The sequence below is a fragment of the Danio rerio genome, chromosome 16, assembly GCF_052040795.2.
Source record: "Danio rerio strain M-AB ecotype USA chromosome 16, GRCz13ab, whole genome shotgun sequence".
In the NCBI taxonomy this organism is placed as follows: Eukaryota; Metazoa; Chordata; class Actinopteri; order Cypriniformes; family Danionidae; genus Danio; species Danio rerio.
Window position 1 is genome coordinate 35,183,546 of NC_141036.1, and position 16,721 is coordinate 35,200,266.

At 44.2% G+C, this 16,721-nt stretch overlaps 1 protein-coding gene across 4 annotated transcripts in view; it reads right to left on the minus strand.

Moving 5' to 3' along the window:
* Positions 1 to 2,268: 2,268 nt before the first annotated feature.
* Positions 2,269 to 16,721, minus strand: part of dgat1b (diacylglycerol O-acyltransferase 1b) — a 61,766-nt gene continuing 47,313 nt past the window's right edge. For all 4 annotated transcript variants that reach the window (XM_087285597.1, NM_001002458.1, XM_087285600.1 and 1 more), the window contains 2 exon segments: positions 3,592 to 3,654; positions 2,269 to 3,440 (listed from right to left, as the gene is read on the minus strand). In XM_087285597.1, coding sequence (XP_087141723.1) covers positions 3,328 to 3,440; positions 3,592 to 3,654 — 176 coding nt within the window. In that variant the 3' untranslated portion in view covers positions 2,269 to 3,327.

A 16,721-nucleotide genomic window follows, 5' to 3' on the forward strand; every position in this document is an offset into this window, starting at 1 on the left:
CTACTATATAAGCCAATAGCTAGTTACTGGTTTCCAACATTTTTCAGAATACTTTATGCTTAACTTGAGGTTGTGTAAATAATGAGGACATTTTCATTATAGATTAAACATTGTCATGTGTAACATAGTTTTCCTGCATGTTTTATGCATTTGAATGTTCTAAGAATAAGCTCAGGCCCGTAGCCAGCCTGGTGAAAGAAGTGTTTCTCTTTTTTTGGAATTATCATTTGCCTCATTTTATTTAATTATGAAATGTAAATACTGCATTTTTGTGACATTTTAAGCACTATTCTGAATTAGCTTGTCAGATGGTCATCATAACCACATTTTTTTTACTATTTTGCTGAAATAGTAATCAAATCAATTTTAATATGGGCTGTTTTTGGTGCTCCACACCTTTTTATTGGTCATTTTTCGTTTTAAAAATAAGGTCCAAGATTTATAATAAACGCTACTTATAAAATGTTTTCTCTATTTAAAAACAATACAGTAGCAAAAAGGACTTCTCTGACATCAGATTGTGTGTTTTCTTGCACAGCAGGATGTTGGACACATGAAAAATATTTGTTAAGCACTGGCCAAAACTGATTAGCTGAAGTCACACCAAAGTGACAGCCAACAGAGGATTCCACTATAGGTCTTAAAGCCTTTATCGATGGCCTATTTTCACCATGATGGAATAGCAATCAATGTAGGACAAATTCTGGACCTTTGTTAGTTCCCCCCCCCCCCTTCATTAACAAATATTTATGGCATTTTATAATAGCCTATAACTAGGCCCACACGGAATCTGCGAGCATAGAAATATGCAGATGTTTAGCCCATCATTTACATGTGCAAATGTGTGTAAATTTATAATTATTAATTTGTTAAATTAATTTTAGTATTATTATTGACTAACATAAATTTTTTTATTTTTGTTTATAAATGTTTATAAAATATTTACAATACAGATAGTAATGTAGTATGTTCTGTCTTTTAGTAGATATATTATATAAGAGATTTACTTTGTTTACCAAGTAGGTTAATCTGATTGGATTTGCATTGTAAACATTAAATAAAAGTTAAAAAGGTATTATTTATTATTCATTCATTCATTTTCTTGTCAGCTTAGTCCCTTTATTAATCCGGGGTCGCCACAGTGGAATGAACCACCAACTTATCAACTTATCCAGCAAGTTTTTACGCAGCGGATGCCCTTCCAGCCGCAACCCATCTCTGGGAAACATCCACACACATTCACACACACACTACAGACAATTCAGTCTTTGGACTGTGGGGGAAACCAGAGCACCCGGAGGAAACCCACGCGAAGGCAGGGAGAACATGCAAACTCCACACAGAAACGCCAACTGAGCCGAGGTTCGAACCAGCGACCTTCTTGCTGTGAGGCGACAGCACTACTTACTGCGCCACTGCCTCGCCAGTATTATTTGTTATTTTATATTAATTAGTTAATTAGCATATATATATATATATATATATATATATATATATATATATATATATATATATATATATATATATATATATATATAATCATTTTTTTTCTTTTTTACAAAATTCTCAGCAGAAATAGCAAAAGATGGCAGCAGATTCTGTCTGGCCCTACCTATTACACATTTGTGTTTTGGGTATATATTTTAATTTCTTACTAATGCTACATATATTTGAGCAAAAACACAATTACTGTGCTTCTGTAAAATTTGACTCTCATATTATTAAATATTAAACATTTCTCTACTTTTAAATAGATTTATTATATCGACTCTAAACTCCCGAACAACAGTGCATCTGCAAATAAACGGTAAACTTTAGCTCGAAGTGGGAATGTTTTCAACTTGATATAAGTCGTTTAACGGAATAAACAGTGACACATACAGCATTGATTTTCTGCGCCGTAATCATTCTTCAGCTGTTCCAATCTTTTGTATGTATGGCAATGTATACTAAACAGATCGCAGCACGGCGAAGCAGTAAGATAACACAGCTCTTGAAGAGCGTCTGTGGCACTGCGGCACACGATAGGATGTTCATACAATATGACCCGTAGCTATTATAAGACTTATCTCCAGAGCCATTTATCACAAACTTGCACTGATTGTGAGGATCTGGCACCCTCATCATGTGAGGACAAATTGCCTTGGAAAGGCCTGATCTGTGAAAAATAACACACTGTGAGATTACAATGCATCCGCTTCTCTCTAGTGAATACAATTATGCTTGATAAATGCCTCCATGAAAACAAATAACGGAGCAACAGTGCAATCATTTGCAGGGTTGTTTAATCTCAGAAGTCACCACAAGGTGGCGCCTTTTTATAAGTAGGTCCCATAATGCCTATAAACGGAGCACAGACGGCAGCAGTAGGTCAGATACATAAAAAACACCATTTAAAATCCTTTTAACAAATAAAACGAATGACAATAATACGGAAGTGTCATATTTTAGAGTTAAAAACATTTCCTTTCACATCCCTTTACGAAAACTGCTCACACGTCAATATGTTAACATTATTTAAAGTGTATGCACACACAAATTGCTTTAAAAACATTTATAAAAGAGTACATTACTTTGTTTGTACCTATATTGCATTGCTTTATAAACTGTAGATTTATCGATTGACACCTAACTACAAAACAACATATATATCTTTGTGCAGTGATCAGTTCCAGCATTTCTACAGAGCCACTAAGCAAATGATAAATAGCTGAGAAAAGTGACAGCACATAGACCTGAGTGTGAGAAAGTCTCTCGAATGGTCGTTAATGCCAACTAGCAATAAACCCTTAAAAAATAAGAACCATTTAATTTAGTTAAGTATTTGACACCTGTAGACGTGTCATGTAAAAAGTACTGTACATGTAAAAGCTTAAAGACTTCTGTGCGTTTCTATTGGCAGAGATTTGCATAGACTGGCAAACAGGTTTAAAGATAATATTCAAATATGTTAGTGTATCTCGCAGCAGCATTTCCACAATAGACCATTTTAATGTGGTCCCATGAGCATTTCCTGCTTGTTATCAAACTATTTCATAACTATAACAAGAGGTGATTTAATCATAACTTAATGTTAATGTTAAAACAGCTATTATAACATTATTTATCAATATTGTGGCTCTTTTTGGACTTTGGGAAGCTGTAGAAATTAAAAATGTAATATAGGAAACAGGTTGGGATCATTGTTTTTGTTTACATCCCTCAAAATAATCTATATAGTCTTATCGCAGAAATTAGCAGTGTAGCTGCTTAACCAAGTGCACCAATCAGGATTATTACAGATCTTCATTGATTGTCAGGTCGTCTTGGTGATTTGTGACATAGTAGTCATGAACATACATGAGAACGGCGATAGGTTGACCGATAATGAGTGAGAGCCACACAGCAGCATTTCCATAGTTGCCTCGAAGAAACCTGGACACTAACCATGCCAGTGGAATCTGAAATGAAGATCAGTTTTAAGTGAAATGTAAACATGTAAAAGATTGCATGCAGTTTTACAGCTCAGCTAGCAGGCTTGGATCATTTTCACCGGCGTAACATGTAGTGTTAATGCACAAACTAAATCGAAATGCTTAAAAAGGTCAATACCTGTGCCATCATGCCCATAAATGCCCACAGTCTGAACATCCTGAGAGGAACACTGACCAGATACTGCAGAAAGAGAGATACACTCATGTTAAACAGGTTCATCTACCGAGTAAGCGTTTCCAAATGGCTTTTCACACTTGTCTTGCTTCACATTTCACACTGCCTTTACAGAAAAAAGAAGCTTATTCAAGTGTGCTCATAGTATAGACCTATGTTCTTTAAACAAAAAAAGTACAGTAGATGTACATATACTTAATGTTTTCACAAATAAAGTCTGTTTTGGCGTGATATGGTGGCTCAGTGGATAGCACTTTTGCCTTACAGCAAGAAGGTTGCAGGTTTGAGTCCCGGCTGGGCCAGTTGGCATTTCTGTGTGGAGTTTGCTGGATAATACATCCACTGATGAATAAAGGGACTAAGCCAAAAGAATATGATTGAATGAATGAATAAAGTATGTTTTGCTTAATCTTTTGATCGAAATATACCATAAAGATTATAAGCATAGTTGTTGTGTTAAATCTTTTGCAATGAATAGCATAATAAATACTGTCTCATAAATTTAGAGAATCACACCTAGATATTAACACAGCTGAAACCCTAGTGTGCAAAAATAACATACACTGTAATCTGTTGGTATGATTTTAAGTTCACCTAAAGAAAATGTACAAGTATAATTGCTGCTTAAAAACTATATAAACGAGTTATAAACAATAATACAGAGAGTAGCCTGTCGCCTGTGTTATGGTACCTTGTTGCAATTTTAGTTTCCTTAACAGGATAATAAAGCTGAGTCTGAGTTCACTGAAGTTAAATCAGAGTATATCTCAGTAAAGTATTGCATAAACTAAAAAAACAAAAACAAATGGTACTCATGATTTAGACAGGTTTAACACTTAGGGCCCTATCATACACCCAGTGCAATAAGGCGCAAGATGTATTTTGCATGATTTGTTGCTATTTTCAGACCCGTGCAACAGTAATTTTCACACTCATACATTTCTCATACATAAATGGCACGTTGCTATTTTGCGAAACTGAAATAGACTGTGTCATTGACCAACTGAAAGCTGGTATGTCCAGGGCAGAGCGCGTTAGTTATGAATGTGGGTTCAAAGCTTACACATTGCTTAATACACACAGGATGTACATTAATATACAAATATTTTACATATTAAAACAACTAAAGTGTTTAATGTTGCAAAAATTGTTAATTTCTACGTAAATATTAGAAACCACTGCCTCCATGCCTTCTTCATCTCAAGGGGCTTTTTTTCAATTTATTTATGACAATTTGCATTTGTATAATGTTATTATTGTTATTTGCAGTATTTATTTATTTATTTATTTATTTTTGCATATTCATATTTGTTTCAATAAAAACAACTTTAGATTTGTCCACCTGTTGGGTTTTGGAGATGTATGTATCACCATATGTGGCATAAGAATAGGATGTGTTTTTGAACATAACACGCAATTATTGTTAAGTTATTCGTTTACTGGAAATTAGAACTAATTTTAAATATAGTTTTGAAACAAATCTTTGCGCCAAACAAACAAAATCAAATACGTAGGCTAATGAATGTCTTTAGTGAAGTGTGTACAACAGTTTCCTTACTCCATGAAAAGTAGCAAAGTAAAGAGTAAAATTAAAGAGAAAGTAAAGAGGCTGAATGGAGGAGGCTCATTCTTTATCCTCGCGCTGCAGATGGTCTGTTTAACTGTTTTCTCACTAGTTAAGCGCTCAGTTTTTCCACTTACAAAGTCTTACAACTGACTCTTTAAGGAAATGGGAGATAAGACTCTGATTGGTTTTATGCATGTTATGCTCAAAACACACCTATAACTCATTAAGAGAATAAGCACAACCCTGTTAGACCATGTGCCAGGGCACAGACCAGATTTTTCTATCCTTAAAATAGCAAAAGTGGATTTTGACACGCTCTTAATGCAAAAGCGTCTGCGCTTTAGAATTTGTGCCTAGATCATTAAAATAGAGCTTCTAAACGGATATTTCATCTAAAATAAAAAATTCACAATCAATTCACCTCAGGCTGTTGAACATGTAGATGACTTAAAGGTGCAGTAGGTGATTGTCTTCAGAAGCATTTTTGTTGTGCTGGTTGAAAGTCTCTTCACAGTCTAATAGTAATGATTAAAATAAATGATCTAAATGTATTTATATGTATTTTTATATTTTGGGTAAGGCATAAAACTAAAAAAATGTTCATCCTATTAAATAGAGTCGGGCCGACATCTCTCATAATTCCGATAAGTAGCCCAATCTGTCTGTCAGCAAATGCAGATTTGAACAGCCGTTTGTACGCAGCTCCGCCGACCACCATGCGTTCACGAGAGAGAGCACGCGCGCGATCGGTAAAAACCTGCTGAATCAAAACTTTTTTAAAAACCTGAATCAATATTGGAGTTACCTTTGCTGGAGAAAGGATGACAATGTCAGAACGATTTCTCTTAGACAGGTAATGTTCTGCTTTAAAACTCTTTTAGCTTCACGCAAAGCTGATGTAACATTAGATGTTGTTGTTACAAATGGGTTACATCTTCACAGAAGTGTTGTTCAGCCACTAAAATCTTCCAATGAAATATTGATAAGACTATTTTCAGTTTCATAAGGGACTTTTACAGCATTGATAAAGTAGATTTTAATTAGTTTAACAACAAAACACAAGTAAATAGCGCTATTCCGCCTAGTCTCTCCCTATATCGTTTACCATGCAATTCTAAATATTTTCTCTGAAATAGCATGTCAGTATGGCTTGCATGCTGCCAGACAAGCACCAGTCACTTTTAACACATGAGAGAGGGTTCTTTTGCTGTGCTCGTGTTTCAGGAGGCGTAGCTCTAGACGGCAGGGGAGGGACTGTGATTTAGAGATTTATGCTAAGCTGTTAGCATTGTGGAAGATCACCTACTGCACCTTTAAATCTGTAATTCTTGGTGACTCATATAATGCAAGTCAATGCTCATCTAATTTTGAGATTAAAAAATAAACACATACAAACAAGTCCAAAAATAATGCTTGTGGCTGCTGATGAAAGCGTAATTTTATGTAAGTGTAATGATTGGTTTGTACAAGAAACTGAACATTATTTACAATATTATTAGCTTTAATCCAAAAACAGTTCTTGGCATGCTCACTGCACTTGGATTCAGTCGCTTCATGATCTATGTTTGAGAGCGCACTCAGACGCCAGTTCATTTATCAGTATGGAGTCATGTCTGCGAGAGTAATTTATAGCCACATCTTGGACACTCACAGGTTAGAACCATTTTGGAAAGAAATATCATCCTCAGTGTAATCTCCTCCCGCCTGAATGCATCGTATGCACGAGGCTCCTGCTCACTAAATTTTGAAAATGCTCAAAAAACTTTTGTGAATCTAAAAAGTCAGATCGTGTGATAACAATAAATGGGCATGATGCGGCATTAATGAACAAAAAGATTGACCACCGTGCACAACATCTGAAATGTTGTTTTCGTCATTCTAAGGTCTTACTCACACTAAGTACAGTTGCCTTGAACAGGGCTGAAGCACGCTTGTCCCCCCTCCCGTCTCCCCCAACCTGCTGCACTCACATTGCATTCGGACCTGAGCACGCTTACGTCATTGTTGAAGCAATGTTCCATTTAGGAAGCGCTCTTGCTCAGCATAGTGAAGATTTCTTTATATCGTTTTAGCTGTTTGGGATGCACTGACACGCCGGCAAATAATTCGCCACAGAGATCAGCCACTTCTGACGCTCATAAACAATCATAAAGTCATAAAGTCCTTGTGCTGCAGAAATTAGGTTTGTTAAGAGTGCAGCTGTAGTGCAGTGAGGGCTTTGCGTCTTTAATAATCTATGACAGTTTATTTAAGAAAATCCACCACAGTGACTTCTACTGCAGCAAACTCTAATTTACTTTTTATTATTTGGTGTCAGTTAATTATAAAGAGAGGTTTTTGTTCTCATTGAATCACTGAATGAAAAGGATGCTTTATCTGCAAATGTTTCGAGATATTCTAGATGTGCACACTGGTTTAATGCTCACATCTTTTGATAGAAAATAACTAATGCATCATCTAAAATCACAGGGATTGATTTGGCTTTGCGGGTCTGTGGTCAGCCTGGTAAAAGGTGTGGTTCTTTTTTCTTAAAAAGCAAACCTTTGTGCAGTTATTCACCTCATTTTCTATTTAATTGTGAGGTTTAAAATTTTAAAATTTGACATTTTAAGCACTTTTTTTGCTAGATTAGCTTGTCAAATGGTCATCATAACCACATGTTTTAATGTACCAAATATTTTCTAAAGATTTACAATAAGGGAAAATGATTAAATGCTTGTTTTTAAAATACAAATGTATTATATCATGTATCATTAGAATAAAAAAATATGAACATTTTCAAGTGAACAAGTTTCAAATTAAAAACTTTTTTTTTATTTATCAGGCAAATAATAAACTGGCCAGAACTTTAGTCACTTTCCTCAGTCAGAATTTGGCCATTTAAATTATATAAAAAAATGTAAACATGTATGTTGTATGTTTTCGTGCACATCTGAGTGTTGGACTCAAAAAAAAATAAATAAATTGCACTGCATTGCCAAAACTGATAGCTGAAGTCCTGCCGAAGCAACAGCCAACAGGGGATTCAGCTTGGTCTTAAAGCCTTCTTTGATGCGTCATTTGGGACATATTCTGGACCTGTCAGTGGATTTGTATGTGTAATTTTTTTATCTCAAAAAACAGGTGACTATTTGCATTACACAAATCTCCTAAAATCTTTATTGTTTTATGAAAAAAAAATCACCTACATCTTTGATGGGCTAAGCAAATTAACAATAAATTTACATTTTTGGATGAACTATGCCTTTAATCTATGATGGTCATACACTGATGTGTTGCACTGTACAATCTTGAGTTAAAACCTTTATTGATTATTAATACTGTCACAGTTACTTACTTGTTAACACAGCAAATAAATAGTCTACATAAACTACGTGTTGCACATTTTGACTGCTATCAAGTTGTAATTAATTGCCTTTCATTAACATGCTCACTGTTTAAAAACATTGTGAGTCCAACCTCTCTGATATGACTTGAATGCTCTCTGATATGACTAGAATGCTCTCTGATATGACTTGAATGTCTTCAAGCAACTTAACTTAAAGTACTGTCTGTGAGAAACTACTTTATAACAAAGGATATGACCCCCTCAGAGATCACCCAACTGGTTTGGCTGGGTCATAACTCTTGACTTCCTGAAGACCACTTGGTTTCCACCTTTTCAGATGCAGATACTTGTTTGCATATGAAACAAGCCATACAAAAGACAGTTTTGGTCAATAGAGGCACTGGTTATCATGCTGATATAGATGCAGATCTTCATTTTTGTAAAGAGTATATTTTTAGCCAGTAATTTAATGCTATAAAAAGGAGTGTGTCATTGTGACTGACAGTTGTGATTGACAGATTCTCAAAGCAGACTGTTGGAGCTTCAGGAGGAGGTTCAAGTGTTATTATTCAATTTCTGTGTTATTTTACCATCATAAAATGAGTTGTCTAGCACTAAACTACTTTCTGATCTATGGGATCTGATATATCACTGTTTATTCGGTAAAGTGAGGGTTTTATCAGGCTTTATTATTAGTTTGCTGGTACACGCCTAGCCATGATGGGGTGAGCAAAGATGATCGTTATCTAGCAGTAATTCTTTTAATGGGTCTGAAATAATAATTAAGAAGACAAAATTAATGTTAGCCGATCACCACATTGATCTCCTGTAACGTTATTTGAATTTGATTTAAAGGACGTCTCTGACATTTTGAGTTTTGGCATGTTATCGAGTTAATCTACTGAATTTGCTGTTATGAAATATTGATGTTCAAGAAGAAGAATCTTATATAACAAATAGAACGTTCGAGGTTACTAAAGTAACCCTTCGTTCCCCGAGGAGGGGAACGGAAGCACTATAAGTGGATTTGATTTGTAAAATCCACGCATTGGGAGGATTCGGATCAGAAGCCGCTTGTCTGGAGAGTATTGAACGGGCCAATGAATGAAATTAATTGGCAGCGTAAGCTTGCGCAGGTGTGTGACATCTGCAATTATCTCAGCATATAAGCACACCTGAAGCCAGCAGACGCCATCCTTTTAAGCTGAAGAGACTTTCAAACAGCTAAGGGACAGTCATTATGGCGGCGGAGTATAGTGCTTCCGTTCCCCTCCTCGGGGAACGAAGGGTTACTTTAGTAACCTCGAACGTTCCCCTTCGGGGGGAACTTCAGCACTATAAGTGGATTTGATTTGTAAAATCCATGCATTGGGAGCCCATTGAAAGCGCCATAATGACTGCACCTTACCAACACCCCCGATGAGGAGATAGTCAAGCAAGCGTGATGCACCCACATCATGGGGGGCGCGGTCCTCCAACGTGTCCCTGGCCCTGATTTATCCTACTTCAACAGAAGTTTTACGGATTTAGATATATTTTTTGGGAAGTCGTGAGCATCTAGATAATTCTAGGAAATACGACAGTACGTTGGGAAGCGTGCAATCCCGATAGGGAGGACGCTGCGGAGGCCATCCGTTACCCAAGGGGGGGATAGATGGCAGAATTTACATATGGACTAGCCCTAAAAAGGGGGAGTACGCATAGCAAAAGAGTGGTTAGCGGAGAGGGAAGACACGGGTCCGCCCAGGGGGGGGACTTAACCGTGGCGGAATAAGCATATGGGATCGCCTAGTGGGGATCACGCATAGCAGGCACCTATACCCAAAACGCGGGCTGATCAGCGGGCAGACCTACAACGTAGTGGGCCAGCAAGTGACTCCTCCGCTGAGTCAGTGCTGGGGGCCATGGAGGAATCTGCAGGGCTCACCTGACGGGGAACTTTACTGACAGATAAAAAAGGCGCACGTACCTCCGTGTTAGGGAGAATGGCGCAGCAAGCGTGTTTCAACACCCTACCGAGTTGTCTCCTCAATCACCAAAGGGTTACCTAATACCCTTGAGGAAACCGGCTCCACTCGCAGATTGTAAAACCTTGCAAATGTGTTGGGTGTCGCCCAGCCCGCAGCTCTACAGATGTCTGTTAGAGAGGCGCCGCGTGCACGCGCCCAAGAGGATGCAACGCTCCGAGTGGAGTGTGCACGAACTCCCGGGGGACACGGCTGACCTCGACTCGAATAAGCGAGTGAAATGGCATCCACAATCCAGTGGGATAATCTTTGTTTTGATACGGCACTTCCCTGCTGCCGACCGCCATAACAGACAAAGAGCTGCTCAGATGATCTAAAATTCTGAGTACGGTCCACATAAATGCGCAGAGCGCGAACTGGACAAAGTAAAGAAAGGGCTGGGTCTGCCTCCTCCGGGGGCAGCGCTTGCAGGTTCACTACCTGATCTCTAAAGGGGGTGGTAGGAACCTTGGGCACATAACCGGGGCGGGGTCTCAGGATGACGTGAGAGTAATCCGGCCCGAATTCCAGGCACGAGTCACTGACCGAAAATGCCTCCAGGTCCCCGACCCTCTTGATGGAGGCCAACGCAACCAGCAGAGCTGTCTTCAGGGACAGAAATCTTAGAGATACTGATTCGAGTGGCTCAAAGGGATCGGATCGCAGACTCGTGAGAACGAGGGCGAGATCCCAAGAGGGCATGAGAGGGGGGCGAGATGGATTAATTCGCCTAGCACCCCTAAGGAACTGGATGACCAGGTTATGCTTTCCCACGGTGCCGCCAGCTACCGCGCTATGATAAGCGGAGATGGCGGCCACGTAAACCTTGAGAGTGGAGGGCGACAGCCTGCTGTCCAACTTCTCTTGAAGGAAAGAGAGCACAACACTAATCTGGCAATTTCGGGGGTCTTCTCTGCGAGAGACGCACCATTCAGTGAATAGACTCCACTTCAGGGCGTAGGCGCGCCTCGTGGAGGGGGCTCTAGCCTGAGTGATGGTATTAACCACCGCAGTCGGTAGGTTACCTAAGTCTTCCTCGCGTCTAGGGACCACACGTGGAGGTTCCAAAGATCGGGGCGAGGGTGCCAGATGGTGCCCTGTCCCTGAGAGAGTAGGTCCTCTCTCAAAGGGATCCGCCAGGGGAGGGCCGTCGCGAGGAGTGAGAGCTCTGATATCCAGGTCCGGTTGGGCCAAAGGGGCGCAACTAGCAGAACCTGTTCCTCGTCCTCCCTGACCTTGCACAGAAACTGCGCGAGCAGGCTCACTGGGGGAAACGCATACTTGCGCATGCCCCGAGGCCAGCTGTGGGCCAGTGCATCCGTGCCGAGAGAGCCCTCGGTCAGGGAAAAAAACAACTGGCAGTGAGCGTTCTCGGGGGAAGCAAACAGATCGATCTGGGCCTCCCCGAATCGCGCCCATATCAGCTGAACAGACTCGGGGTGGAGTCTCCATTCTCCAGGACGTAACAGCTGTCGTGAGAGCGCATTGGCTGCACGATTGAGCGTGCCTGGGACGTGAATGGCGCGCAGCGATTTCAGCCGCGGGTGACTCCAGAGGAGCAGACGGCGGGCGAGCTGAGACATGCGGCGAGAGCGCATACCCCCCATGCGGTTGATATACGCCGCCGCCGCCATACTGTCCGTCCTGACCAGCACGTGTTGCCGCTCCAGCACCGGTAAAAAGCGGTGGAGAGCGAGGAACACTGCCAACAGCTCTAGGCGATTGATATGCCAATGCAGCTGGGCACCCTTCCAGAGGCCCGCAGCCGCATGCCCGCGACACACGGCCCCCCAACCCGTGTTGGAAGCGTCTGTTGAAACAACAACATGGCTGGACGCCTGTCCTAGAGGCACACCGGCCTGTAGGAACGAGGGGTCGTTCCAAGGGCTGAGGGCGCGGCGACACAGCGCAGTAACCGAGACCCGGTGTGTGCCCGCGTGCCATGCGCGTCTGGGGACCTGATCGTGAAGCCAGTGCTGAAGTGGTCTCATATGGAGCAACCCGAGCGGCGTGACGGCGGCTGCGGATGCCATATGCCCCAGGAGCCTCTGAAAGAACTTCAGTGGGACCACTAGTTTGCTGTCGAGCTCCCTCAGACAGTTCAGCAACAGGCGAGCGCGTTCCTCGGAGAGGTGCGCTACCATGGTGATCGAGTCCAGCTCCATCCCGAGAAAAGAAATCCTCTGCACGGGGGCGAGTTTGCTCTTTTCTCGGTTGACCTGAAGCCCCAGTAGGCGGAGATGCCGAAGCACCTTGTCCCTGTGCATAATCAATTGCTCCCGCGAGTGGGCTAAAATCAGCCAGTCGTCGAGATAATTGAGTATGCGAATGCCCGCGAGCCGAAGGGGCGCTAGGGCACCCTCCGCGAGTTTGGTGAAGACCCGCGGAGACAGAGTGAGCCCGAAGGGGAGGACCTTGTACTGCCACGCTCGACCCTCGAACGCAAACTGCAGAAATTGGCGGTGGCGTGGAAGAATGGAGACATGGAAATACGCGTCCTTCAGGTCTATGGCTGCAAACCAATCCCGAGGACGAACGCATTGGAGAATGCGCCTCTGCGTGAGCATTCTGAACGGCAGCCTGTGCAGACAGCGGTTCAAAACGCGCAGATCTAGGATTGGCCGTGACCCACCGCTCTTTTTGGGTACGATGAAGTATGGGCTGTAAAACCCACTCTCCATCTCGGCTGGAGGAACCGGCTCGATTGCACCCTTCGCCAGGAGGGCAGCAATCTCCTCTCGCAACACAGGGGCGGACAGGGGGTTGACCCTGGAGAAATACACGCCCGTAAACTTGGGGGGCCGTAACCGAGTCTGATTTTGCGTATGAGCCACCGCGAGGGGCTGGCCCGCGCTAACCAGGCAGGCAGAGCCCTCGCTAATGGAGTCATCGCTACAATCGCTGACGTACCAGCGGTGGGGCAGCGCGGAGTGGGTGTGCTGATCCGGGAAGCACGAGGGTCCCGCGGAAGAGCTGGAGGAGAGCGATTCGCTCTGGCTCCGCACCCTGACTCCGGAGAGGGGGCTGGAGGGCTGAGGGAAGGGAGACTGTCCCCCCAGCGCTCGTGAGCCACTGGCGAAGCACGTAGAGTCTGCGAGCCGGAAGGCAGCGCGTCCCGGACTGGCAGAACTCGTGCAGTCACATCCGGGGAAGGGAAAAAGTGCTCTTTTACTGATGTTTTGGTGGCACTGAAAAGTACCGTTGTTATCGGGGCCCCGCCCTCCAGCGGGGAAAGAGCAAGTTTCCTCTTCTCCGGATGGCCTGTCTCAGGGACGCTTCGCGGTCCGTTTACCGGACTTAACGGCGCCCTGGGCAGGAGGGGCTGCCTGCTTTCGAGGTGAACGCCGCGCCCGCTTGGCCGGAGGCGCAGGCGGGGGCGGGGCAGCACTCGTTGGCGGGCGCCCTCGGCGAGGAACAGCGGAGGTGGATGGCTCGGCGGGCGGAGCGGGCTTACGGCCACGCCGATAGATGACATTGCCCATCGCATCCGACTGCTCTTTCACCGCCTTGAATTCCTGGGTGAATTCACCGACGGTGTCGCCGAACAGGCCAGCCTGGGATATGGGCGAGTCAAGAAAGCGAACTTTGTCAACGTCGCGCATATCGGCCAGGTTTAGCCAGAGGTGGCGTTCCTGAACCACAAGTGTGGACATCGTCCTCCCCAGCGCACACGCGACGGACTTAGTAGTCCGAAGAGCATAGTCGGTCGCGGTGCGCAGCTCATGTAATAAGCTTGGGTTGGACCCGCCCTCGTGCAGCTCGGCCAGCGCCTGCGCTTGGTAGCGCTGGTAGGTGGCCATCGCGTGCAAAGCAGAAGCAGCCTGGCCCGCAGCCTTATAAGCTCTGGCTCCGAGGGAGGCAGACAACCTACAGGCTTTGGACGGGAGGCGGGGCAAACCCCGCCACGTAGAGGCGCCGCGCGGACAAAGATTGACCGCGATAGCGCGCTCCACTGACGGGATCGCCTTATACCCCCTGGCAGCTCCGCCGTCAAGGGCGGTGAGGGCGGAGGCACACGCAGCACGGGCAGAGAAAGGTGCCCTCCAAGACTGCGTGAGCCTACTGTTCACTTCCGGGAAGAAGGGGACGAGAGGCTTCGAAGGCTTCGCCTTCTGGTCCTCTACGTAGCACCCATCTAGTCGGTCCGGCCGCGGAGCTGGGGGATAAACCATCTCCAACCCCACGGCCGAAGCAGCCCGGGAAAGCACGGCTAACATGTCCGCTTCAGGATCCGATTTGACAGCGCTCACCTGCCCGGAGGGGGCGAGCGGGTCCGGATCTTCGTCGGACAGTGAAAGCCCACCCTCCGATGCCGCGGAGGACATCTGATCTCCGGTGTCAGCGAGTGTGAGAGCTACCATCTGGTTAGACGGATCACTCTCACCACCCGAAGCTTGGATGGAGCGCCGTGAGGAGCGAGAGGTCCGCGAGCCCGTGGGCGGCGGATTATCTCCCGCTGAAACCCTCAGATCTGCCCGAGCGCCCGCTGCTTTTTTAGAACAGGAGGCAACTGGGGTGGCTCGCTCTCTTGCGAAAGTTAGCCGCGATCTTAGCTGTGCAACGGTCATGGCATCGCAATGACGACATGAACCGCCCGCGAGCACCGCATTAACATGCTGGACCCCCAAACATGCAATGCAGTGATCGTGTCCATCATCCGGAGCCAGGAAACCCCCGCATCCAGAAACGCACAGTCGGAGCGCCATCCTGAAAAGGACGTGCTGCACGACTGTGTTGCTCTTTTAGGAAAGTTGCAACTATACGCACCGCTCTGGAGGACCGGACCCAAAGAACCGCAGGCAAGGGAGTAACCCAGCTCGACCGTCTGCCACCGCGAAGACCCACTCTGGACCGGGAGACACACTCGTTCGCTCTGAAGTGCTGATCAGCAAGAGGAACCCTCATCGACTCACTCAGAAAGGATCTGAAGCGAAAAGGAAGGCGTCTGCTGGCTTCAGGTGTGCTTATATGCTGAGATAATTGCAGATGTCGCACACCTGCGCAAGCTTACGCTGCCAATTAATTTCATTCATTGGCCCGTTCAATACTCTCCAGACAAGCGGCTTCTGATCCGAATCCTCCCAATGCGTGGATTTTACAAATCAAATCCACTTATAGTGCTGAAGTTCCCCCCGAAGGGGAACTATAAATGTTATATTATTTATATTGATCATTTACCGATGGATTTTTATTTTAAAACACCTACTAAACAATAAAATAAATTCTTATTTTCCAAATATTTGGCATGGAATAAACCAAATTAAAACAGAGGCAAAAAGTTATAAACAATATACAAGTGATGTTGCAGCAGCTGCATAGGCCTGTGCATGCCCAGGCTCCAATTTCAGCAGTGTTTTGCGCCAGTTTGTGCCCGTCATGGGGCGTTTTGCCTTCAAAGCGTTCAATAGGATAAGGCTCTGTTGCGTTGTCTATGTTTTTTTACAGTCATTGGTACTGACAGGTCAAGCACTCTGTAGCCTGGCCAGATACAGAAGCAAAAAAATGGGTTTGAGAAGACCACATATAAAGAGAAAAGTGTAGGGAGCAGAGAACTCTCAAAAAACTTTGAGCCAGGAATCGAACTTGAGCCGTGAGCACTTCAGTTCTGTATATCGATGAACTTAACCATAGGCTACTGGCACCAACTACTTTACTACTTTCTGTTTACAGTGGCAACGCATTGTGAGATTGGTGGATGCTAACCACCATAAAGTGGGCATTTTTCTATTTACTCAAGCATGTGTGGTGGTGATGGAGAGTCAAGGCAAAAGAGAGGTGAGATTCTCAAAGTGGAAATATGCTTAATATTTCGGTACGTGAAAAGGGGTTGTCAGATTTATGGTGGCATCCCAGATTGATCATCAGGCCACCGGGTCTCACCGGGTCTCACAATGGCCAGACCGCCCTTGGTAATCCTCCATATGGACATGACGACCCAAGCTCATTCTGGAAACTTAGCCCCACGGACGTTTCTGGAGACCGCGATTTACGTGGCCGGAGGTACGTATGGCCGCGTTTAGTTTTTTTTCGAGCGAATGGTTTAGGGAAGGAGGAGGAGTCGATCATTCAGTTGTTCAGCTAGCCAGTCAGACGGATGGTCGCTCCACAGCGGCCTCCGGCGGCTTTTCACGCGAGACAGCGCGGGCGCGAAGGGGCGCGCTCCCGAGAGGCA